This window comes from Simochromis diagramma, unplaced genomic scaffold (genome assembly GCF_900408965.1).
Source record: "Simochromis diagramma unplaced genomic scaffold, fSimDia1.1 OVJJ01000205.1, whole genome shotgun sequence".
In the NCBI taxonomy this organism is placed as follows: Eukaryota; Metazoa; Chordata; class Actinopteri; order Cichliformes; family Cichlidae; genus Simochromis; species Simochromis diagramma.
In genome coordinates this window covers 7747270-7774634 of record NW_024386782.1, presented here as the reverse complement: position 1 = coordinate 7774634, position 27365 = coordinate 7747270, and the positions used below count along the sequence as shown (strand labels likewise).

The window sequence follows — 27365 nt, the reverse complement described above, 5'->3', positions numbered from 1 at the left end:
TCAAAAGCTGAACTGAAAATAAAAATTATCAAGCTTTTACAAGTAAATTTGACTGAAACTGTTAAATTAAAACAGGTGTTTGTGAAATATTGAAATTACATTTCCAATGTGTGATTGTGTACTGTATGCGGAGCACAGAATAGCTGCTGATACGAGCCTTTCCTATGTTCTACATGCTATTTGCTGCCTGAATTTGTGCATGTAATATAATGAGCTTATTAAGATCTTTATTTTATTTTTTTTGCCTCGACATATTTGCTGCTTACTGGGAAGCTGAACCACATATAATATTATTTGAGATTAAAATCAAAGGCGGGATACTGCAGTAGGAGGTAGATTCATTACGAAAAAGTTTTAACGAATAAAAGCTCTTCAACAAATTCAGATTTTTATTAAATCAAGCAAATTACTCAGTGTTTAGCTTTTGGCATTCTGTATCCTATGTGGGTGTTAAAGAAACCACATATAATGTTTCGAGTGCAGATGAATAAAATATGCACGCATGTCTTCTTATATATAATCTCTTTTTTCCGGCTTATTTTGCTGAGTGCTCTAAATAATTCAATTTGCACCGACCTTTGGCCTGCCATCTTTTTGAATAAATCCAAAAATCCCAGTCATACGCACAGAAAGCCACAAGATTGTGTGAAACCTTATGCACTGAAAGTCTGATCAGTGGAACAGACAAAGAGGGTTAGGGTTATCCCTCAAAATGCATCTGAGACAACGCTTTATTAACGCCACTGATCATATTAAGTCATGGTCAGTGATTAACAATGGAAAGCTATCATCTGGATTGATTCAACAAAATCTCTCTTGATCCTCGAAAATCATACAAACTTATGCGCTATTAAAGCTCTTTGGACTGTGAGGGGTTTTACTTTCAGTAGGCTGCACTGGAAGTCTATATCCTCTTAAGTAGCCACACATTAGAGGCCAAACCAAAAAGTAGGATTCAATAGATTGAGAAGATAGATAGAGATGGATTGTGAGAATCAGATCACACAGTGCAGAGGACGGTACAGATACAGGCATTATCAGACAGCTGCGACTCATTAATGGGAGCGACACAAAAACCTAATCCTTGCCAAAACAGCTTTAAAAAACGACAGAAATTATGTGGCACTAATGAAAAAAAAAAAAAGCTAAATATACGATTTCCTGCATTGTTAAGTGCACATGTCTGGTTTGACATGTCTGTGCTTTTACATGCATTTTTGCTCAGGCGACATTACGGTGTGTTACTATCTGTTCCCTGCTGTGAAAAATATTTCGAAAGAGGCGTCTAAAGACAAACCCTGTTGAATGAAAAATTAAAGCCAGTTACACATATTTACATTTATGAGGCAAGCAACAAGGGTTTTGTTTTTCATCCAGATGGACTCCCAGGCCTGACACAGCCGCATACAGTCAGACAAGCACACAGACATCCACACACACAAACACACGTATATATATGCACACACACACACACATACACAGCAGTGCAATGAAAAAAGGAAAGACACGGAGGAAAAAAACTTGGATCCCTCCGGTGGTTTGTGTGTTGGAACAGGTGAACAGTTTGTACTCCAGAATAGCCATTACCAGCACTCTGCAGCAGGGCTGCAGTTGGCTGGAGTTGAACACAGTGTGGCTCAACCAAACGAGAGGCTTATTTTTCTCCCTTTTTGTTAAAATGCAGATATGACCAGCTCCCTTCTGCAAAAATTCTTACTGCCTCCAGTCCACTTTTCCAATTTTTGTTTTTACCACAGGAAAATAGCCCCCACATCTGACAATCACAGCAAAATATGTTCTGAATATGTTTATCAATATTCGTGTTCTTTTGACACATTCAGATTTTTTTTAGTTTTTAAAAAAATTCTGGCTTGATTTTGTTTTGTTTTAGTGAATATCAGGTTCAAATAAGGGGAAAAAATATATAAAGCAGTCAATCAATGATAAATAGAAAAAGTATCTGGAATACACAACAACAAAAGGAAACACTGGTGATGCACAGTGAATAACTTAGATAATTGTAATGTAATATGAACCCAGGAAACAAATAAATTCCATTTCCAATGAATCCACACAATTTAGTGAGCTACTCTCCTGGTCCATTTAACTACACACATGTGTACTATAATGAGCTGTAGACATTATGCCTAATTATGTATTAGACTGTGTTAGAGGGCCTAACAAAAGCTTTTGAAAGGGACAATTACGTTTGTTGCTTAGTTACATCGTTAAAAATATACCAAATCAGTGCAGATTATAGTGGGCGAGAATGCACATGTACACCACGAGCATTGTTGCCAAAATGCACAAAATTCAATTTATTAGGAAAAAAGAAAACATTTTTGCTTGTGAGAAGGACGGCGGCATAAGTGAAAATAAACAATTTTTAACTGCTGCAGATGAAGTGTCCCTGCGGGTAAGTAAAAAAAAAAACAAGTAAAAGAAAAAGAAATAAAACAAAAAAAAGAGAGTAAAACAGCGGAACGCCAGCCAAGCAGCGGTGACAGCTCATTTGTTTTTCACAAAAGGCAACTTCAATAAAAATTTTGTAGAAAAGAATGGAGGAAGTTTAATTTAAATCAAAGTGAACTGGTGCACGCCTCCATTCAGTTTCTCATTCTATGGATTCAATTGATTTGGACTGGCTATTGAAAAAGGACAGATGAGGGGTCTGAAATTTGGCCTCATCAAAAGAGGGTAAAGCCACGCCAAAAATATCATGGCAGATCAGCTGTCAAAACTTCAATTTGTGGATGTGAGACACAACTAATGTGGACCCAGCAGTGTAGTCTTTCACTTCCACTGCACAATGACTGCGGCTGCTGGCTGATGGTAGAGGGAGGGAAATATGAATGCAACAGATGGGATTTTAAAATTCAGCGTCAATTGTTCATCAAAACAGACAAAACAACAGGACATCTGTTTACCTGCTGGAGTGTCAATGTTCCTCAGCTCTTCTTTGTCCTGTGGCGGTGCCAGGTCCTCACTCTCCTCTTCACATGCCTCGCTGGGGCTGTAGTGGCGGGGCTTCATCAGCAGGGACTTTCTCTTGTTGATGGGGGCACCCTGCACCCCTTCCTGAGCACTCCTCTTCCTCGCCATGGACCCATATGGGCTGGAGGGGAACAAGGGAATAGAGGAAAAACCCAGCAGGGTCAGCGGAGGCCTCAGTTGGCCTATTTTAAACTTCAGACTACAGTTTTTTTTTAGCAATCACATCTAAGATTTGGGAAGAACGTGCTTCCTTTCTGGCTTAAAGACGAAAATGTGCACGCACTTCATAAAATGCTTACCTGTGAGTCTCAGTGATGGAGTCAGCCAGCCCTGTGAAAAATAAAGGCCAAGAAATAACAGATAAAAAGTTGAGTTGTGTTTACATTTCCACTGCAGCAGCACAGCATCTTTCAACATGTATTTCATCTAAGGGTTTAAGGCAACTGACTACTTTTGGGCTATTAGTCACGAAATTTTACAAAATACTGTAAATATTTGTTTTGTAGATAATGTTTTAGGGATGATACCACATGGGCTACCCGCGCTTTATCCAAGCTTTTAGCATAGATTTTTTACTCCCTTTTACAATGCCATCGGGTATAATCAGCATAAGGATGTAGAAGTGGTCTCTTCATTGATCTGAAAAGCTTTTCATTCAGTCTGCTCATTCTCTGGGAAACCAACAGTAGCTCATCTTTTGACAGTGTTGACAACATGATCTAAAAGGGTAAATCAATTTTCCCAGAGGCCTGCATAAATCTCATTCACAAGTTCTACCCCTACTCCCATGAAGCACGACCAATAATAACACTTTTCATGAATTTTCCCAGTTGTAGTAATAGCTCCAGCGTGAGCAGGAAGGCCTCAGAGGCCCTGAACACTTGCATAATGACATATCCAGTCTAGAGGTTTTCAATCACACAATATATACACACTCCTTAACTAATTTGAGCCAGTGTTCCAATTTAATGAAGTTATTCCCCTCTGAATAATGAAATGGCGGTGCAGTGCTCTTCAGACCGGTAAGATAATACATAAAATTGACAGTTATAAAGTTGGATTGTTGAACTGATACCCCTAGCCCATGGTGATAAGTGGAATGCGTGTGTGTGTGTGTGCATGCATATCTGTGTATGTGTGTGTGTGCACGTATTTAAAAGCAAACTAAACCTGAAAGCTGCACTCACCTGTGTTACTGTCACATGTTTTCAAGGTTTGCTCCTCACCTTCAGAATCCATCTGCAATAAACCATTAAATGTACAGATGAGCAACTAAAAGAGCCTTTTTAATCCATTTAATGTGTATTAATTAAATTCTCTTAAATGACAAAAGGCTTAAATACTTAATAGATTAATGTGCATTTTTTTTTTGCCTTGTTTGGCAGGTAAGCAGGGTAACCAGAGCCACTGAGCTTCAAAATCTTTTTTTTTTTTTGCGGGGGGGCGCAACATCACAAAGAGCTCTAAAAACACCAGTAATATGCAAACACATAAAGTATAATGCCAGGAAAAAAAGTTTCAAAGGTGAGTAAAAATGTAATGACACTAAATAATGACATTAAAGTACGGACAGCACCTCAGAGAGTGTGTTTAGACAAAAATAGTTGCTAAAATCCATCCACTCTCGCTGGCTGTTGCTTGTGGGTCCCAAATAAAACCTATTAAACATAATTATTCCAGGCTGATGGTGGCGTATAGTGGTCACAGGCCAGTGAAATCTGTGAGTCATAGGATATGCTGTTACTTTTCCCTGGTAATGGGAAACATGACTCCTCTCTCTCGTTTGCTGTTGTGATTGAAGGCACTGACCTGTCATACATTTATAATAGGGGAGCAGGTGTGGCAGTGATGGACCTTAATTTCCTTTAATAAACCTTTTATGTGCCACACTCTTAATGCCACGCCGGGCCCTCAGAGGTCCTGCTCATAATAGGTTCATTACTTTTGATTACTAGAGCCTATTGAGACAAACAACTCCCAAACACTATAGATTACATTCTGTAAAAATGAATGTACCTCATTAGTTTGTAACACTTTTCCACACAGACATGCTTCAACATTTTGTATAAATGTGTTGCTCTGAAGGCAAAATGTTGGTCTTGCATCATGCAACCTGAGATTATAACATGGACATTAATCAAAGTTCAAATGATGTTATCGGTGCACTGAAATATCACAGCTGACTCATAATGTTACCAGGGTGTTTTCCCCCCCCCCTTTCTTTATGTGACATTTTAGATGTGCCTATCTTATGTAAATATTTACATAACTTTCTTATATTATTTTATAGTATCTACATTTTCTCTGATCAGTCAAGAGTATTGTGTGTTATGTGCGTGAAGTAAGCAAGCTTCATAACATTAATGATTATATTAATAGGAATAATAAGAATAATAGATGGTAAGTATTGTGAGCCTAACCAGTAAAAACAATTTTGATATAAATAGTTTTAGTGGCTGTTTTGTATATTTAACTAGAGCTTCTTTTTCAATCAATCAGTTTCACGTATAGAAGTCTGAGTCTGTTTGTGAGCGCTGCTCCGAAATGGAGACACACAGGCATTTCTGACGCACTGTTAGCAGTCGTCGTGACACAGTACAGTTTGTATCAAATCCATATAACAAGGAGTGACACGTAACAATAAAACAAGGAAGGCCTTGTTAGGTATCTGTGGTTTCCTAACAGGTATTCCTGGCATGGCAACAACATGGGTAAACATGTGATGTGGAGTGTTTACAAAAGCAGAACAAATAGATACAATCAGGGTCAAATGGGAGCTTTTATTGACATCCCCTAAACAATCTGGCTAAAATCATTATGTAAGTTACCTTTTCATTTTTTTTCTCCTATGACAGTTCTTCTCGTTAGTGGATTATACATTTTACAGGGTGACTTGTGATGGTGTACAGGGTAATAATAATAATCTATATCAAACCTCCACATATGGCATTTATAAACAACATTTTGCACATTTATGTAATTTATCATTTATATTTGTCAGGAAGTACAGCCCCAAACCCTCTACACTCACAAAGACAGGCAGGTGTAATAATGTCTTGTCTGTACTGAGAGGAAAAGTCACAATTGTTCACAAACATCTTGTGTTAACAAACATAGACTGTCCTTAAAAATGTTAAAGGGACAGGTTAATATAAAATTTTACCGTTGGAATTTAAAATATGCATATTTTTACTGTATAATATTCTAATTCTAACATATTAACCACCGTAATTATCTGCTAAAAATCAAATGAATTGGTCAGTGATATTCAGTCGAACCAAGTTAAATAAATCTAATTTGTTTAAGTTATTCTGCTGATCTTAAATTCATGAAAAAATCCACTTTGTAAAAATTGTAAAGTAGGTGGTGAGACTTTTTTTCAGATTTTGAAGGTGTGCAAGTCAGAAAAAGTTTAGATCGCTGATCTAAATCTAAAAATAAAAATCTATAAAGAACGATAAATATATAGAGAGTTATATCACACACACACACACACACATATTTTTTTTTCTTTCTTTTTTTAATTTCTTCCAACTGTGCACACAATATAGAGGATTAAATGGGATTGCTGTAAATGCACTCAGATTAGAACAGAATACAGGAAAGAATAACGACAACAGTAAATTTTAAAGCTTAATAAGCTTTTACTGTATTTATATTTTGTCTATATGAAGTCACTGATTTATCTTTACTGATATATTTGTGAGTTCCACACCTACACACTAAAAAGCAGCACAAAAAGGAAAAGAGCAAGTAATCAACATTTTGCATACTTTAATGTTGGTGAAACACTAGTGTGTCTTTAAAGTCCTTGCATTGAAATAGTGCTGAGTAAATCTCTCTCTAAACTTTCTACTAGGCTACAAATCCAGTTGAGACAACCTGACATATAAAAGGCAATCATCACTTAACAAAAAGCGGATTCAGCAATAGCCTGTAAAGAGTATAGTATCTGCCAGCCACCCACAGCCCTGCATAAGTAAAAACCAATCTCACTTTATGATCACTGTGGTCAAAGGGGCAGTGGCACTCCACCGCTTAGCATGCTACTTATCCAAAACACTGTTACACAAGCATTTATCCCTTTCTGTCCCTAATAAAACTTATTTTTTACTTTGTGTTTACACTCTAGGCTTTGTCTGTGCCACGTCTGTGACAGATTATTTACCTTTGATTGTAGTTTCCCAAGCGCTCTGTAGACTAAGATGCCAGATCCACACTGTTCACCCTGGTTGATGATTTCACGCTTGTTATCTTTCAGGAAATGATCATGTAATTCATTATCTATGAAGAAAAAATAAAGACATAAGTACAAGTTTAAAATCTTACCTCACAATCTGTAACTTTTTCACATATCTCAAAACCAACTTTTGGAGGGTTTGTATTCATAAATTTTTTAATTGTTGTGTGAACATGAACATGTATTCAGAAAACAGGTGGAAAGAGCATATTAACATCTCGCATGGAATAAGGAACACGATGCAAATTGATTGCTTGACAGGGATCAAATTGCTTGCTTCTAATTAATACAAAACATCCAAGAGGGAAAACAAGGATGAACACAATGAGTACATTAAGCCTCTTCACTTCACAGATCTTATTATGGAATTATTTATTTCTGTTAGCTTTGAAAAAAAGAAAAAAACATCTTCTTAATTATAGCTCACAGAGCGTTTCCCCGGAAAAACAAAACTGGGGGAAAAAGTAGGGGGGTGGGGGTTATTCACTCAGTTTCATTAGCATATGAAAAAAGACTCACTACTATTCGGGCTTGTTCGTCATCTGCTGAATCATATTTATGCCCCCCGCACACGCACACACACACACACACACACACACCCCAAGTCCAACATAAATAATGCTTCTCAGAGGATGGTTTCCCTGCGTCTAGGGCAGATTTCTCAGGGGGAAAGGAGGCAGCCTGATGCTGAGGGTCCATGAGATTTTCTATGTGTTAATCTGGCTGCTAGCTGTCCTTGAGCCCAGCCCATTCCCCCCTAACCCCATCTGCTAGCATTCCCACCACAGAGGAGAGAATGGGCTGTGACTGGGGATAGAAAAAGAGAGAGACCTTCCCAGTCCAGCAATCATGAATAACCATTGCCTCGCACCATTATCAGAGAGGCTGGATCCAAGCTGAGATGGTGGAGAGCAAATGTCTGTAAAACACCCCAACGCTCCTGACGTTACTCAAACCGCACTCTCGCATTTTGTTGTAAGTGATGCTATTATTATTATTTTCAAATAATGCCTTATTAATACTGTGCAGCTGCTGTGGATATTCATCACTGACCTTGAGTCTTTGTGTCCCCTTGTTCCCAGCTTATCCGTGCACTTGGGACGCTCTCGTGTAATTAACGCAGACATTATTGTGATGGAGTAAAAAAAAAAAAAAAAAACTCTGAGCAGATACCTCATCTTGAAACCAATAAAGCGGGCCAGAGTAGCAAAGTAAGATTCTGGAGACCATAAAATTAATTACATTATTTACATTTCCTTTAGATAGGGGGGTACAGGCGAGATGATAGAGGCAAATGAGATTACACAAAATAAGATTTCAAAATGTCAGTGCTGCACACTCAACCAACCAACTGTTATGATTAGATTACTCTTTTAATATAATTACTGTCTAAGGCTGTGCGTGTGTGGAAACAATGCATACATAAAACACAGGAGCAGCGTCTTAACTGATTCCCATCCTTTTCTCCGCGAGTCTTTTTCTCTTAACCTTTCTTCAACAGTATCATTTTGAATTATAGGGAACGGATGGGTGCTCTGTGCAAGGTCACTGTCTGGTGTGTACTCCCCCCCCTCCTCCCATCGCTCCCTGTTTTTGTTTCCTCTTCCAGAAGCACACTGAGTGAAGGGTTAAAACTGGAATGGATTTAATTATGGAATGAATGGAATTATAATGCGCCTGCAGCAAGTTTTCCTCCTTATTTATTAAAGCAGCTGATGGGCCAGGTTTGATGAGCCACTTCTGGCATAATTGAGTCATCACACAAAGAGGGTTCCTCGCATTCAGAGTGGTTTTATCAGCAGCAAACAGACCTGATTACTGGCAATTACACTCTGATCTAGGGGAAGGAGAAAAAAAGGGTAAATGTGCGGGGTAACTTCTGTGTTTATAGTTTACCCCGGGAATAATTTTCACATTAATTTTACATGCTAAGTGTTTTCTGTTTGTGTATAATAAAGAGTGAACGGCAGGCGATAGCACCTTTTACTTTCATATTTTCTTGTAATGAATTTCTGCGAGGAAATTGTGAACTGATCTCAGTTTATACTGACCCTATAGGAGGTTTGAGAACCAGCCAAACATACAGCCTGCCTAGCTGAAGCTAAAGGGTGAGCTACCTGCTTGGAAAGTGATCCCATCATCTCTGTAGAAGCAGGTAAAACTGTATGCACAGCTAAAATGACAGATTTTGCTGTTGTTGTTTTTTAATTATGTCAGATGGAAAATGGATAAACTTCTGTTCAAAGCGACTTTTTATGTCTTTTTGAGAGATTTCCATGAACACAAGAAAAAATATGTAATTTAGAAGGTGATGTGATCATAATTTTTAGAAGTGCAATTTATAGTTTTTTTTTTTTAACATTTCACAATGTGTAATTGTCAGTTACCTTCATGGTAAAATTGACAGTTTATCAACACTTCACGGCGCTGGCAGATTTGCTCTGTTCATAATATTATTACATATTTTCACCTGAATCTAGGGACAAAAGAGGATGAACAGTCTTGCATTTCCCCTTATATTAACAAAAAAATATTTGCACAACTCTACTTTAAGAGCTCAGAAAAAGAAAAGTATTAGGCTTTTTTACATGTGCAGTATGTATGTGCAAAAAAATACTGTATCTTAAAAAAGAAAGAATCTGCCAGCAATTTATGAGCATTCCTCTGTGTAATGGAGGTTTCTGGATTCATGCAGACACAGTCAAAATCTTGAAGTCAACTGCGATTTCAGATATAACAGCCTCACAGCTACCCTGACGGCCAAGCAAAGTGTTTGTGCCTTTTGCCAAAGAGTACTTTTATAGAGAAGCGTATTGGCATCTTATCACTTCTCCAAGACAGAGATGCTTCAATAAAAGAACACAGCTCACAGAATTCTTAACAGACAATTAGGAGCCTGGCTAGCCACTAACGCTTCAATGATTTGTTATGATGGCATAACTACAGGGGAAACTTGTTATTGGACAGAGTTAGCAAGAGTCCCATAAAAGAGTCAGATGGTGACACCTTTGCCGAGGTGATTTATGAATCTTGTAATCGCTTTCCAAAGTCATCCCAAAGCCTTCCCTCTAAATTGAGTTCATCTGGAGCCGGACCACACAGAGGCACCAAGTCCAGATTGTTTCTTCTGACATCAAAGAGCCAATTTTTGTTTTTGACCAAATTTCTGCTGCTTTTAGTTCCCTTATCGTATGAAAGGCTAGATGATATGCTATTTTATTTGTGAATTTCAATCCAATTACGGACACCAAAATATTGAGACAAATAAAATTAGTATCTTCTTTCACTGCACTATCCATCAATAGGATAATAAATGGAGCGGCAAACAATTCATCCATTGGCAAGTCTCCAGCCTGCCAAACCGCTCTCATGTTAGTTTGAATCTTTGAATTCTGTCATGTACATGGTTTTTCAAACCTGTCTAATTTGGGGACAGGTGTTTGGGGAGAGAGAAGTTCCAGCCCCGGTGTAACAATGAGCAGAGTAATCCTGCTCATTGTTCCTGCCCAAGGAGCCCCTTTCATGAAGGAGGTTGCATGAATGCTACCAGGTGGTCTGCAATTTGGAGAAACGTAGTAACCGTTCCAGCTAATCCCCCGTCACAAAAGGCAGGTCTCCGGCGCTCTGGGCCTCTCCGGGGCAGAGGGAAAAGTTTACCTTGAACACATAGTGTCTGAAAGGAGTCAGGACTCGAGCAGTGATTCCTAATCAGATTGCGCTCAAGTGAACAGCTCGCATGGCAGCTGTAGTTTTCCCAGGGTTAATTACCTTTCACTGCTCTCTCTAAATGAGTCAGCTGTTCCTGTCATTAAACAACTCCACTCTATCTCTGCTCCTCTGTCCTCCTCACACATGTGCACAAGTGCACACGGGTGTGCACGGTCACGCACACACTGACACTGCGCCAAACGGACATGCCCCTTTGTTTTTTTACCCATTATATTTAATGCATTGTGTACGGTGATCAAAGACTGTTAAAACATTATTTAGATATTAAAGTGACTTTGGTCGAACTGCAAGTCAGTCGTGGCCACCGAAATGGAGGTTGCTGTATTTTTATTTATGCTATGGATGTTTATGCAGATAGAAGGCAGTAGTCCCAACACACCTCCCCTACCCTGCTGAGGAAAAATAAGACCAATCTGTCAAGGTCTTATTCTAAACAGACCCTTTAGTATTAATTGAGCACATATAGGAAGCAAACATGGTCACATATGCGCACACACAAACACGAGCATACGTACATACACAGAAACATGCGGATACACATACATGCACACACAGAGACAGAGTCCAGCTCTGTAATAGTTGTGCTGTCATCAATTCTGAACAATCTGTCTACTCACTGGGCTCAGTGGCTCAGGATGTTGGGGGAGTTTTAAGTGATTTTTGCCACTGTATGGTAAAATCCCTCGGCCACCTGGATTACAAACTCTAGTCCTTTAACTCATGCCAGTATAAATCCGTGTTAACTCGGATTTACCTCTGGCATATGAATTCTCAATCTGCGTAAGCTTTGTTTGGAATGAGTCGAACATAAGTATTTCATGCAGTAAGGATGCCCAGTGGTGAATTCCTATTTCTGTGAAACACACACTGGGACACAGTTCAGGACTAAATCAGTCATCAGAACAACTAGAAAAGCCTGAAGCAGTGCTTTAGTACGGTCAAAAGGTGAGACCCGTATGGCCGCTCGCATCCAGGTGGAAGTGTGCAGTGCTGCACTGTGAAATCCACATAACCATGGTGAGAGATATAAACTCAGAGCTGTACACTGTGGTCAAGAGTTTAATCAGATTCCTCACTCCAAGCTTTTGCTTTGCTTATTGTCAGGCAAACATTATTTGCTCAGTTGTTCAAACACAAGTCCTGGTCTGCTACCAAAGCGATCATGATAAAATAAAATATGGCATGAGCAGCCTGGAGGATCTAAATTAAGTATTATCCAATATCCATACAATCTCTCACACTCACACACACACACAGACTTCTGGGATAGCAGAGTTAAGCCAGACTATTTTGTACTTAAAAGGTTAGCAGGGCTGTTTTGTGAGTTTGATCCACGCTTGCCAAATCAGCAGATGGTCCATGAATATGATTATATGCATCAATAAAAGGAGTAATCTTTAACAAAATGTAAATTTGACTTAAGTCCAGGGTTTAATATACAAGATGGACTTTCACCCACTTCCCAGCCTGACAGAAGAGCACGATAAGCTAATGCACTTCAAATTTCGTATTACAGCAGCCACTACTGACGCTGCCTGCTACTATTGTGAAGATCAAAATAAGGAGTCGGAGGAAAGGTAAACGATATCTGCACGGCGCTCAGATGTGCGTGTTTGCACTGAAACGTCCGTTCACTTTGAACGAGCTAAGCAGTAAAGCAGTCGATACAAACCGAGCCACTCTCGTGCTGTCCTGCCTCTCTTTTTTACGTTAAACACTCAATGCATTTTAGGCAAAACCGAGCAAAACAACAACATTAAGATATCTGACCATCGCAAAAATAAATGAACCATTATATGTATAAACATCTCTATTTTTTTCGTGAATAACAACCAAGTCATAGCTCCGATGTAAACTAACATAAAGTTCAAGCAGCCTTGTGGCGAATGGAAAGAGACGAAAAAAAAGTTTGAGCAGGAATTGAGAAGTTAAGAATGGTGAAGTGAAATGTGGTGATCTTACTCTGAGCCACATAAAACAGCATCACTGTTATTGACCCGGCCATGAATCTACTTATCTGAGCCCGAGGCTTGCACAGCACATCGCATCCTCACACAGCCACAATCACTTGTCTTCTGCATCTAAATGCACTCGTGTTAACATGTCCGACAGGGCAGAATCGCGAGCTCGACTTACCATGCCCCCTTTAGCCTTTGTTTTGCATCTCTCGGGGACATCGGGGAGGTAGACGGAGCAGAAGGATACCGAGGTGGGGTACAGGGTAGTCCAGAGTCTCGCTGCTGAGGAGAGTGTGTTTGGTTGGGGTTTGTGTGTGTGTATGTGTGTGTGTTGTGTGTGCGTGCGTGTGTGCAGGGACACTGTGATATTCACCCGAAACGCTAAGCTTTTTTTCCCCCTCTTTTTTTTTGTAGCCTTTGTGTCATTCACTTAACAACCAATCTCATTAGCTGCTGGGCTACAATGGTCTGAATTATTTTCTGTATAAATACACCACATGGTGATCTTCAAGGTAAGACCTCTGAAGGTCTTTTTCTAAACCAAAGAAAGGTAGATAGCCCATCAATAAATAAATAAATACAAAAATATATAAAATAATTAATAAAATGGGGAAAAAAATGGATAATAAAAATAAACTGAAATAATTAAACGCAAGAGTCATTTAGAGTGGTTTTACTGTAACAAAAGTGAATGATGATACTTGACGGTATACATACAGTATGCATTAGAATTTGTGCTCCAACTTAAAGGGGGGGAAAAAAACTTAAGAGGACCATCGAGATTAATTATATGACCATAGTTGAATAAAAAAGAAATAGATGTCTTAAAACTGGGTACAGCTTTAGTTATTTAACACTTCGCTTGCTGGTGTGTTGTTGCCGAACCCTGAATGCATGTAAAATGTAACTATTGTAAGTACTTGAAGTCATGACAGCTGTCTATAAGCATCAGGGACATGTCTATTGGCCAACTTGACCCTTGTTAGAAAACAAAACAAATACAAAAAAGAGAATACTGCAGCCTGGGACTGCCGAGCCGGGTCACTGGAGATTTTCCAGACAAACGCCGCACAGGGGAGGGGAGGGGAGGGGAGGAAGAATAAAAAGGACAGGCTCAGAATCTCATTTTAACAGACCGCACACAATCTGGGCTCCCACAGAACTATCTCTGCCTGACCGCTTTCTATTTATCCCTTATCAGTGTTTACCAACCGCTAGTTTTCTTTCATTCACACTGTGAGGCAGTTCTCTTACTATCAGTCAACAGCTGACACCGTGGAACAGCCTCAAAGGCAAGAGGAAGGGATCAAAACTAAACCAAAGCTGTTTAAACAATACAACAGAGGAAATAAATTCATAAATCCTAATTCTTCCCAACCCACAAGGGTATAAGCAGATCCTTTATAGTTAGGCCAACAAACAAAACCACAGCCAATGAGGTACATTACAATCAAGGTAAATTCTGAAATATATTTAGAAGGAAAAAAAAAAAAGAAGGAAAGAAAGGCATTTTAAAAAAATCCCATGTAGTAATAATTGGGAACATTTCATAGTCTTGCCCCTGTCAGGCAAATATATGTATTCACTTAAACCTCCTTTTTTTCTCTTGTCTTTTATTGTCTTTTCAGGAAAATCCCACCTGATTCAACATTAACGTTTTTAGATCATTTTATTGTATGCTACCAACAAGCTTAAAAACATGTGTGACATTATAAGCAGCTCCAAATATTTTATTAAGATTTGGAATAAATGCCCAGTTACAATGCTTTGGTAAGAATCATTCCACTTTTAAAGCACCAATCAGTAAAAATACAGCTCAAACCTGTTTTAATTTATATAACATAAATTGCCTTTATCAGTAATTATGCACAACTCATTAAATATTATAATATTGACTTTATTACTGGCTCAATTTGAATCAATGCAATATCACCTCTTTTAATTTAAGGGACATATTTCCACTGTGACAAACTGTGGCTTTTTACATTTATAAAAGAGCATATTTAAACAGTACTTTCAGACTGCAGGCAAATTATATTCAAATGTTCAGAGAAATAAATAATAATATTGAAAGGTACTGTTAACACTGTTGCTTTACATTTTTCTCCAGCAGGACAAACAAACATCACTGTTTTTTTCTGGAATACTCTTCAAAAGTTAAGTAATTAATTACATTTATCCTTTCACCAGCTGCTCAACAGCAGATGGATCATTTCTGAGACCTTGTTGAATTAAATCCACATAATTCATTTTCCTGGATTAACTAACTGAAAGTTTGAGCAGTGGAAAAACAGGTAACACATTGTGTATTCGTCTGAAATGTATTTTGCACTTGACAATGTGAAGACCCGACGGCAATTTGTTTATAATTAAGACAAGCTCTTCGTGTTTTTTTTAAAGGAGGCCAGAAGTTAAATAACATTCATTTAGTTGTGTGCTAAATACATGAAAATAGGTACAAACCAAATTTGCCATCACGGTCATTTAAAGTGTATTTCAGCTATGTGAATGGGTTTGTGAATCCAGTTTTGTTGAGCAGCAGGTACCATGGACAGTTCCTGGAGGCAAACAGAGGTTACGTTAATGTGTTGTGTAGCAACTAACTTCCCTGTGCTTTGAAGAGGAGGGTGTGGAGCAGAGAGGAATAATGCCTCTTACTTATCACTGCTTTAGCACACAGCCCTACCACAGACTCTGCTGCTTTTATAATTAAAACAAAGTGTGGAGGTGCAACTTTGTAACTTCGCTCTCCTCATATGTTTTAATCTCTGTATAACAGGGCAAACTTTTCAAAGGATTACTCAGATGTGTTACACAATACTGTATCATCTGATGTCTTTTTCATGTTTATTAAGAGATGAGTGCTGACTGTCATGAGATGATGACAAAACTTATGATCAAATGGAGACAAACAGGCACAATGACAAGTGGCATTTAATATATTTTACCACTGAGTCATATCAGTGGGAATTCTTCTAATGTAACAATGACAGAAAGAATCATTTCCCTCACAAAAATAAAAATCACTGGCAAATATAAGACATTTAGTTTACATTTATATAAGTTGTATAGAAATACTGAAGTATTTAGCTTATATCATTTAGATTTTTTTTGCTGAAAAAAAGAGAAGTAATATTCACGTTTTAATAATTCATACACTAATCTACTCTTGACTCTCATTTAAAAGAAAATGCTCCTTAAATTAAAAAAATAAAATAAAATAAAAAAACAGGGATCAGCTTGAAGATGGGTCATACAAGCAGATTCTGAGCCATTAGTGTGCTCCAACTTACTAGTAAATGATGAACTTTTCCAACCAGCATCCATCCTCTTAAATCAATAGTTGCTCTGGAGACTGTTGAGTGCTTTGACCCCTTACAATTTGGTCAAAGCTAAGTCTTGCCCACGTCTACCACAAAAGTTCGCTAGTGGACTGTGTTACTGTCTCACTACATTTGGCATTAGCATATAGTTTTGTAACTTTGCCACAGTTATGATGCAAATGATAACAAATTCAAAACAGACTGTAGTGCTTCGGCCCTGTGAATTTGTCTAAATCTGAGATTTGTCATCAGACAATAACACAAAAGCTGATTTGTGGATATTTTTTTTTGTCAAACTATGATCACTATTAACATATCTTTTTCAGACTTGTAATACAAATTACAGAAAGCCAGGACAGGATGCAATAAAATACTTGACTGACTGCTCAAACACGTTATTGGAACACAGAGTCAATGTTTAAGTGCATTAGGCTCAGTGGTCTTGTATGTACAGCTGTCACTGTCAAAGCCACAGGCAACCTGACAATGCTTTGTCTCTACACACAATACGAACATGTGTTATTCCTAAGACAAGCTTATACTCTACACAAATGCTGTGAACTTAATCTAGGTAGACAGTATCTCATGCTATCTGGATGATCAAAAATAGGTCATGCCTCTCAAAAAGCAGTTTGAGCCATTTAATCTCCTCTCAAACTGTCTGAAACCTGGACAGAAGCTGCGTTCGCTTTCCAGCAAAGATTTTAAGAACACTGTGTTGTATCAGGAAAGCAGTGTTCATGTTCATCTGTGCAACATTTTCTACAACAAACACTCCCTGACACAGTTAAAAACAACTGCCAGCACAATTCTTTTTCACATAGTCATGCAAAATCTGGACGAGGCGAGTTCCGCAGCCGAGTAAAAAAAAAAATCAAAAATCAAAAATCTAAGTGTAAATCTAAATAAGTTTCTAACACTTGTGCGTTTCAGCTGCTGCTTTGGATCGCACAGGACAGCATCTAACAGCGTGAGCTAAAAGCCTTGTCGTTCACATTTGCGATACAGCATATCACTGATGACAAATGCTGACCAAACTGACAGTATATTAAATAAAAAGAACTTTGACACCAACCTAGTGCTGTGATCCAAAAAGTTTGATTTTCTCCCAGTCTCTTGATAGCTTAGCTGGTGCTGTGGCTTTGAAAGGTAGTCCCCAGGAATATGACATACTGTGCCTTTGACAGCCTCGAGATAAGCACCTGCGTTCGGGTCCCTTTTTACGTCACACCTCCCCATTCACAGCCCTTCAACATGATGCACATTTGCACATCAACAGCCACCAACCCCCCTCCTCGCTCTACTCCCACATCCGCAAAACACACAAACAGGCACACAAGAAGGCAGATGCGCGCACTGGGCTCTACTCATGCGCGCGTACTCTCACACAGACACACACGCAGGCACCACAGATTTGTGTGCGCTTACTGAGGATGCAGCCTACATGCAGGCAAACACACATGTGGACACATATACACTCACGGTGCACTCACAGATGATTTATTCCTTCTTCTTTTTTTTAACTCCTTCATCCAGACTTATTCATATATTGAGCCTCGTTTTATGTGTTTAAAAAAACAAAAAACTTTCCCTTGGTTTGTCATAAGACCAGGGCATATGCCCTCCCAAGCTCCTCATACATCACTCATCATGCAAATGAGAGGGAATGTCACTCCTCAGCAGCAGATGGCCAGGGATGATAACAATGGCTGAACAGACCAGTTTCAATGTCTGCGACTTTATCGCTACGGCAACAACAAAAATAGATGATATGAAATCCTTGTCTGTTAATTTGATTCTCCTCCTTTTTAGTGTTTGTACCTGTCAGCCTGTTTCGTTTCTGTTGGACCATTTCAATGTAAAAGCTTTGTCTGAGGTTTTTCTGTCATCAGAAGTCTGCCTATCACTAAAAGGCACAGACCTGGAAATGATTTTTGGTGACTACGGAAAGCTGCTGCCTAGCAGTTATTCAAGTAATTAGGTGTAATTCCTCCCTGTAGTCCATGTTAGCCTCCTGAGTTAGCTCATGCGTTCGACAGGCCTGGATAGAGACAGGGAAGAATAAAAGAAGAAAGGGGCCCCGAGAAATCACAAATGCAGCTTTTCAAACCACCCCCCCACCCCCCACCCCACCCACCCCCCAGCCAAAGTGATGTCACCCTGCATCCTGCTGACTCCTGTTCATACAAGCCCCCATAGCAGAGAGTAAACAGTGGAAGCGTTTAGCAAACAGGGCCAGATTACAATGACAAAGGCAACCACACTTCTGGGTGGAGCCTGGGGCGAGGGGGGCAAAACAGGGGGGTGGGTTGGTGAGGCTCAGGATTTAAAATAAGTGATACCCATGAGGGGGCCCCCCCTCAAGATCCAAGCCTAGCCCTTCCCCAGCTGATGGTAGGGGCCACCCAAACACGCTTATCTGACGGTGATGTCCCCCCAGTCCCCGGGGACTGACGTGTGAACACAATATGTAATAATAATGAATTTTCAGTTCTTTTTCCTGTGATTTGTGCATTTGGTTATGCAAGGCTGGGGACTTGAGGATGGAGAATATCATTACTTAAGGTTTGGCAGTTGATCATCACCTTGTTTAATGCCTCATTTGAAAGTCTAATTTCTAACTGTCTTCAAGAGCCAATTCATGGTACACTGTGAAAGAGACATACAAAGAGAGCAGACATGCTCTGTTTTACCCTCTTTTTTCCACAATTTGTACCTGATAATCGTACAAATATATGAAAGTAAAGGATCATCTATGTAAGCATCTCATCACATGGCATGTTCTCTCATTCCTGATGTAGACAATCTCACTGTGAGGCCATGGCAAGCTTGTTCTAAGGGATGATTATTTCATGTCCACGACCAGACATCAGCTTTGTTTGAAGAAAACACAAAAACAATCAACTCGTGTTAAGCAGTCCCGGCAAATTGTGAGAGCATATTGAAGACCGCGCAACAACACCATTTACGAAAATGTAACATTTTCTTTTGCCCATAACATCTGTTCGGATCTCGAAAAAGAGAGAACTCATTCAGAGGCAACATGCAACATAAACTAGTGTTTTGTCAAGCTATTTCATCAACTGAAAATGTGGGCATAACTGGAGAGAGCTGATGGAGAAATGAAAGAGGAGTGGGTTGGACAAAATTACATGTCAAACAAGGGTTCACATTTAAAAAGTCCTGCTCATATTTGTAGAAAGTGTTTGATTGCATTTAGAAAGGTATTACAATGGGTCACATCTGTGTCTAAAAGCTTTTTGCATTCTGCTGCAAATTATGTAAGCAAAGTGAAGTGTCACAGCACCCTGTTGTTTTGAGCACTATACCTTCCTCCTGTGAAACCTACACAAATATGTTTAACTGAATTCTTCTAATGTACTGCAGGATCAAAATGTCAGCGGTATAACTTCAACAAACCCCCTCACTCAACACCCCGCCCTGTAATTTCAACAAAGCAACACGACTAATTTTGCGTGGCAGCCCGTACAGCCAAACAACAATGCATATTCACTGTCCCATTGAATGTGATAGACACGTAGAAATCTATATTGAACTGTGGTTAATTTCGGCTGTAATGCTTCAAGCTCGGTCTAAAATGACACAAATGGTATTTCTTGGTGGTACTGAACCCTCATTGTGCAACCACTTGATGCCGCTTGTTCATCGCCACAAAGTCACATAAAAGGACTGAATTAAATTTTAAATAAATTATTTGCATATGCAAATATGGGTAACCAAACATAAGTACATGTTGTTGATATGGCTCCAGGATGTAGAACTATCTTTATGTTAATGTCAACAGACAGGGAATATTCTTTTGAAAATACAGTGCATTTTTCATGGGGATCATTATCTACACTGCATGTCAGTGTGTCTCAGTTAAAGGAAATGATTAGATTACTTCCCAGCAATCCCCTTTTGGGCGATTTATGTGTGACCGTGGGCAACCTTACAATATGTTTATTCAGTGTCCTTTGAAGAGACTTCAATAACATTTGGAATGTTTTGTGAACAAATGTAGGTTGGTTTTATTTATCTCTTCATTGAACCAATGCCTTTGGAGCTACTGTAGGGCCACGGTTATATTTGAGTTTGAAAAAGTTTCTCCAAACTTGATAAATCCTCCTCTAGTAGGGTGTGAAATACTCTTTTTAATGAACTAATACAAATTACTCTGTAGCCAAATTTCAGTTTTTAAAAAAAGAAACAGGTGGCCAAACTTTTGAGGTGAAAAAGGTTATAGGTGAGCTTGTATGTCACTTGCAAATGTTTACTGAAACTACATAGGAAGAAATGTTGTTTAACATAATTACAGTGGCATTAGCATCCATACATCCAGTACATTCAAAATGAAAAGGAGCTTTTATTATTAGCTTTGCATTTATCTGACTGATGAATTAACCAAAGAGCCAAACTTTAAGGTCTGTATGGCAGAAAAGCTGCACACGGGATCATAAAATCCAGAAACCATGGTGATTATTAAGACTGCATCACAATTCTAATTGATTCCATTTTATTTTATGTTTTATATGGCATAGCTCACAATTTGCTATTTACCAAGACGTTTTACCATTGTAAGCTTAAGCCCAAACAATGTAAAAGTGATAACACAAAGAGTCCACAATTATCTATATAATGTATTTAGCAATTTCAGTGAAAAGCCTCATTAGTCAGCGATTGTTTGTCCTCTTTCTCTTTTTCCCATGTTGATCAGATTTTACAAAACGGGGCAGGTAATCAAGCAAACATTATACTCACATCTATAAAGTGCAGTCATAGAAACAAAATAATAACAAAATAAGAGTTTGGTTTAAATATATTTACATCTATAAGTATCAGTGGCAACGATCACAACTGGTTCTTACATTTACCAGCCTAAACTGAGAGCGTCTGATTGGTTACATTTAATAAATCAGCACTTGATTGGTCAGTCAATGTCTTCTTTTTCAAAGGCCTGTAGACTCACTTTGTTGTGTCATTGAGAGGTTAGGTCCAGATATGAGTGCCCATCTTTTTCACTCAGGCAGGCAGACAATGAAGCAGACACGCCTATAAATGGCGAGATAGGAGCTTGGATGTTCAGCCAAAAACGAGCATCTACACAATGGTAACAGGTGTGTATAATGCATGCTTTGATAATGACCTTGGTGGCTGTAATAGTATGTCTAGACACAACTAACAAGAGGCATTTGTGTCTGGTCTCAGAAGTCCTAGAGGTGCTCCGTAGCAAGATCCTAAGGATAAGATATTCATTAGAGATTGTTGGTCATTAAAACGAAAGGAAAAATGTGTCAGATGTATGTAGGCTACTAAAATAAAAGATTTTTTTCCATGACACTGGAAAAATGAGGTATCAGAAAAGTTTACTTTATCACTCAACAAAATATTTGCAGGGCTGTTTGCATAATAAGCTAAAATCATCTTGAGTATTCAGAGATATGCACTTGAATAAATAGAAAAAAAAACTCCATTAATGTGGATGGCTTGCAATTTTTGATTGCGCCAGATACAGGAAGCTTGCTGACATGAACGAAAATGCAAATGCCCTTTGAGCAAAACAAAGAAATTGATTATGAAGTAAGTTTCTACAGCACAAGTAGCTGGCTTTGAGTGATTAATGGGGGTGGGTCATTGATTTCCTTTTGTTTAGATCTTGGTTAACTTTCTGGAGACACAATTATAATTTGTTTCCAAACAATAAATCCAATCTAGCTTGAGCAAATTAAATTTCCCTATGGCCTCTTCTGCGTCATTTTACATCTGAAATGGATTGTTATCAAAAGGCATTGCATGTAAATGTCTGCTGTTTCTGTTTATATTTGTTACATTTTTGATTAGATATTGTTTTTCTCAGTATACTGGAAGGTGAGCACTTCCTAAGATTAGAAAGAGCTGTTTACAGAGATCTGCATGACTTGTCAGCTACAGTGCCAGGGGTTAATCCCCCAGTTCTCTCTTCAGTAGCTGTTTGTAACACATATCAAGATTTCTGATATCAAATCTATCTAAGTTGTAAGAGAAATGTTGTTCATCTGTTGTCTGAAACATGCTAAAACGTTTTGTATTCACTGAATGAGCACACTTATATTAGCTTTGCTAAAGGTTGGGGAAATATGTTTGAGATATTGCGGCACAATTTACTTGCAGCATATTTACAAGTCAAATTGGAGTGTTACTGACTACTTTATTTAAAGGCTTTTGCCATATTCTTCAGCTTTACAACTTTGAAAACTTCCACAGATCCAGACATTTATACTTCCTGATTTCTCGCATCATCTCTCCAAGATAGTGATAATACGATTTCTGTGTTTTTCGCTGTTGAGAAACAAACTGGATTATGAACAGATCACTACATAAACAGCTTTCTAAAAGGAGGCAGCTATTTTAAAAAAGGCTGAAGAAATGCAAAGAGGGATTTAAATTTTAATTTGAATTTATTCCAGCAAGTGAAAGGTTCTTTTGAGAGGGGATTTCAGCAAAGATGATGGTATTTAAAAGTGATAAACAAGCATCTAAACCTCCAGTGGAAAACAGTCATTCTGCTTCTTTCTAGTGTAGGGGAGGAATTGGGCTTGCTATGGTCACATCCAAAAAATAAGAATAAGTAATAGTAGTAATTAAAATGTAAATAAATGGGATCCGTGGAGATATTTCAACTGATTTCTCTCATAAATTGTGCAATTAACATTTTGTCTTGACACACCTTGCGACTCCGGATGTAAAGCTATATGTCCTCAGGTGCAAATTCATGTTCTCCGTGTACTTGGCATCGCATACTTTTTACTGTATTGGATGCTTAAAAAATCGTTCACACTTATCACATGAAATTTAAATCCTGTGCCTCAACATGACAGAGGAACACCAGGCAAAGTTCAAATATAAATGCTTTACAAATTAGAATTTGCTTTTAATTAAGGATTGTGGCTGTGCGGTTTGAGGCAGTATCTGAAAAAAATCTAGGGATATTTTTTTCTTCTTCTTTTTTTGGTGAATGACTCACTCTGGGCAGTGACATATCACATTTGGCTGACAAAGAATGATTAACCGAGGCTGTCATCTATTATATATATAATATATGGATTATAATGCTGTGACTGGATTTCAAGTGTTTCTATTCTCTACCGGATGACCACTAAACTTAAGCACAGAAACCTATGCCACACAAGAAAGACAAAGAGTTACATCATTTTGTTGAAGAGTTAATCCGATCACGGACAGTGTGTGTGCATTTGCTATCTTCGGAAAATGCCAGCAAAGGCGCTAAGTAAACCTATTTTACAAGACTCCCTCACAAGGATACAGTGCCAGTATCGGGATAAAATTTCACACAGCGGCATGGCTCAGTCACATAACCTAAGCAGGCTTAGGAAAAATGGAACACTACAAAGTATTGCACTTTCTTCTGCTCGTATGTCTGTTGCAGAATACAAAATGCTCAGATGCATGATGTGAGTTTGAGCATGAAAGCCAAAGAGAACTAATGGCTGAATAGCATGTAGATACTGTTGTTAATGCTCCGAGTTGTTTAAAATGGTAGATTATGGAAGTGTGCACCTGGCATTCTGCAGGCTAGCCTGGCAACACTCCTCCCTTATAATTATAATGAACACACTGTAATTCAGGGTTGAGGCTGAAATACGAATGATGTCCTCTGAGACAGCTTGTTTTAATGGTTATGCAGAAGAGTTCCTAGAAGTGCAGATGGCAGATGCAGTGCCTTTGAAGCTATTTACAGATTGTACACTACAAGGTATGGAAAGACCCATAGTGTGAAGCCATATTGCTTTTTTGTGCTCCTCAATTAGATATTGTGTTGGCTGTATACTAATAAAGCACTAATAAAAGCTTAAGATGTGATTTTGAATATTTAGAGCAATACTGACAGAGCACGTTAGATATCATGGCTATAAAAGCTGCACGGCCTGTGTGTTTCTTTCAAATTCTTAGTTTGACCACATAGGGGTGCATTTGCTCAAAACGTGGGTCCTCATGCAGTCCTTCATTACAGAGTTTTGGAAAGCTGGTATCTATTTTTTATTTTTTGGGTAGATGAAACTCCATAATACTGCATGTAAACACTCAGTGTATGGGAGATAATATGCTGCAATCAAGATAAGCGAAACCAAAAGAGCCCATATGGACACTTTCTGCTGTCCATTTAGACACTTTAACTTGAAAATATTGTCCACGTTTATAATTTTAACACAAATAATGACTGCCTATTTTAAAGTAAAATGTCGTACCTGTTTGCATTGAAAATATTCAACCAGTGTATTTTTTCCCCCCCATGTAGCCCATACTTAATGTATCTCTCTCCCTGGCACAGTCCCAATCCTTTATAAAAGAGTGTGGAGCTTTTGAATCAGTCCACTGCTGTGATACAAGAGCAGGTATTGAAACAACAAAAATGTTAACTCCAAGAAAAAGTTTTGCCGCATTAAAGTCACACAGGAGCCGCATTAGCATGTGAAAAGAATAAACAGGAGCATTCTCAGTTACACACTCCACCTGGCTGCTAACCAGCGTCCTTGTCAGAAGTCCACCCACCGCACTGGCTAACACTGAAAGACCTCCTGGGGACCGCAGTGACCATTCACTCGGTTCTCTCTTTTTCCCATGCACCTGTGACTGTTTTTGTGTTTGCTATTTTTTGCTTTGTCTTTTTCTGGCAACACTGTATCATCGGAGACACACTTTCCCTCAAAAGGAATTCTCTTGCCCAACAATGTGGTTTGTTTGTTCACCGGATATGGCAGGCCAGAGAGTCAAATGAAAAAAAAAACACACACACACAAAAAAACCCAAGTCACCGCAGTAATAATTAAAATTGCCACAAGAAAAACAAGTGGATAGACACATTAGTATGAATAGACTAGAAATAAGAAAATAGTGTACTTTTACCAACTGGTTTCTTGCCGAGTTGGGGGGCTTCACAGGTGCAGTTGGAAAGGCTCTTCTCCTTACTCTCCTCGGACGGCTCATCCGGCTTCTCCATGGTCCTGGACCTTAGAGAGCTGCTTTTCCATTTTCCAAAGGACTTTGCCACAATCGCTTTGTCCGCTCCTTTCATTGTTTTCTGTAAAACACATTTACAGCATGACTTCCCAGGTTTATCCCTCTTGTGAGCCATCTGCCCCCTTTTTTGGCTCTCAATAAACCTGGGCTCATCTTTTCCAAACCCAAAGTAAGAGAGAATTAGGGCATTGTGTGCATATGCATTCTCTTAAGCATTCCAGAAAATTTCCTGATTGCCCTGGCATCTTTTGTAGAGAGAGCGCTTGGACATTGTTTTTCTCCTGACATTTTGCAATCCTGTGTGGAGAGAGTCGTACTGATTGAAACAGTATAAAACAATACTTTGCAAAGTACCCACACAGTAAACAGTAGATGGAAGCTGAAAAAAAAAACAAACAAACATGTTTTCATATTTAATCCAACTTAAAGGAAATAAAAATAGCACATTATGCCCTAATTGAGTGCTGTACAGTCCACAAATACTATTACAAGGCCGATCAGGATTAGCAGTGGAACATACCTAGTTATCTATTTCTGAGTGCCAAGACTGCTAGCAGTGGGCAACTAAATTTCAAAAGCTGGCAAATCCAGTTGTCTCCTAAATACAGAAAGTACTTAAATCCAGAGCTAACAGAAGAAAAAGACGGATAAAGGGTGCTCTGCATATCACCGAAAAGCTTGTGCACTTTTCAGAATCACTGGCTAGGTTAAACAAATATGCTAAGTAGAGATCAAAACAATCCTTTGATCTGCAGCCTAGTTTCCAGAGGAATGGCTTGGCTGTTGTTGTAAATAACTTGTATAAATCTATATACCATTTGCCTTCAGGTAATATCAAAAGTGCCAGGGATTCACAGGCAAATACCTTGTGGTTAGGAAATAGATCAGATAAAAGCATATAAATATTTCAGCAACACTGCACTCTGTCATTTCCTGTATTACAGCAGAGCTTTTTTAACCCCATATGATCGTGTTACTTACTTTGTTCTATCACAGAGAAATGAGTGAGAAAATAAACTGCATACGAAAATGACTTTCTACTCCTTTCTATTTGATAGTTTTTAAAAAATGTTCCTACCTTCAGCATGCCATTCAGGTCAAACACAGTGTAAAACATTGTGCTAAACTTCATACAAAAGAGGCTTGAAGAATCAGAATGCAGAAGCTATGCAACTTGCTGACTAACTTTGCCCTGTGTTTTGATCGAGCACACAAAGAAAAACGCTGTCCATTCAAAACAGACAGCATAACTCTTTTCAGAGAGGGGGGACCGTGAACAAACGAGGCCATGTCCTGTGCTGCAGTCAGTTTCCCATCAGGCCTGCACAGTGCACGGTGAGGGCCACAGGGACTGGGACCGGCTGACACCACACTCACAGCCAACAGAACAACTTTTGTGCACACTATCGTCCTTTGGAGACTTTTTTTTTTTCTGTCACCCAAAATTGAACAACCAGGCTTTTTGGTTTATAGCTTGCTCTACCTCATCCCCCTTAGACTGCTGACAAATTTAAAAAGCAAAAAACTGTCTGGTAAAAAATTTGATTTTAAGATTATATTCTTTAAAGAACGCTATATGATTGACATTAAAAAATAAAACATGTTGCAAAGCTAAAAACTCGAAAATTGTGGGTGAACAGAAATTGTGATGCTATTCGACTTATTCAGACTTACTATTTGTGAGCAGACAAATTTCACCAGAGCTCTTTTAAGCAGCGCTCTTACTAGGGTAACTAGACTGGTTGAATAAAAATTGAGAAAAATGGAGCAAGGCTTAAAACATTTTTAATTGCTGGTAGCATGAATAAAGCAACTAGGTAGGGGGCACTTAAACACCAAGTTAAACTAGCCAGCACAGCAGGCAACGTTCACAGACTGAGATACTTGGGTAACTGACGTACTATCAAAAGTATGTTTGGAAGGTAACAGACAACAAGTTAAGGGATAAGGATGTTTTAAATGGCCTGTGCTGAAAATGATACGCTTTTTCTGACGAGGGGCTGAGAAAAGCATTATATCTACACAAAGATGAACAACCCTGGACTTTTCTGTATCATGTAACCTACTGTAACGTGTCTGTAACATGTAGCCAACATGTTCTGT

The 27365-nt window shown here is 38.7% G+C and overlaps 1 protein-coding gene across 4 annotated transcripts in view; it reads right to left on the bottom strand.

The window, feature by feature from the left end:
* The window catches only part of st18 (ST18 C2H2C-type zinc finger transcription factor), a 41473-nt gene extending 14108 nt beyond the window's left edge, over positions 1-27365 (bottom strand). Inside the window, exons 1-6 of one of the 4 annotated variants that reach the window (XM_040020273.1) lie at positions 26341-27365; positions 25149-25323; positions 7163-7278; positions 4182-4233; positions 3294-3324; positions 2928-3115 (exon numbers count right to left, since the gene is read on the bottom strand). In XM_040020273.1, the coding sequence (XP_039876207.1) occupies positions 2928-3115; positions 3294-3324; positions 4182-4233; positions 7163-7278; positions 25149-25323; positions 26341-26394 (616 nt within the window). In that variant the 5' untranslated portion in view covers positions 26395-27365. Of the gene's footprint in view, positions 1-2927; positions 3116-3293; positions 3325-4181; positions 4234-7162; positions 7279-13099; positions 25324-26340 lie in introns of all 4 variants that reach the window. The other 3 variants (XM_040020264.1, XM_040020292.1, XM_040020281.1) reach the window with 3 other exon arrangements.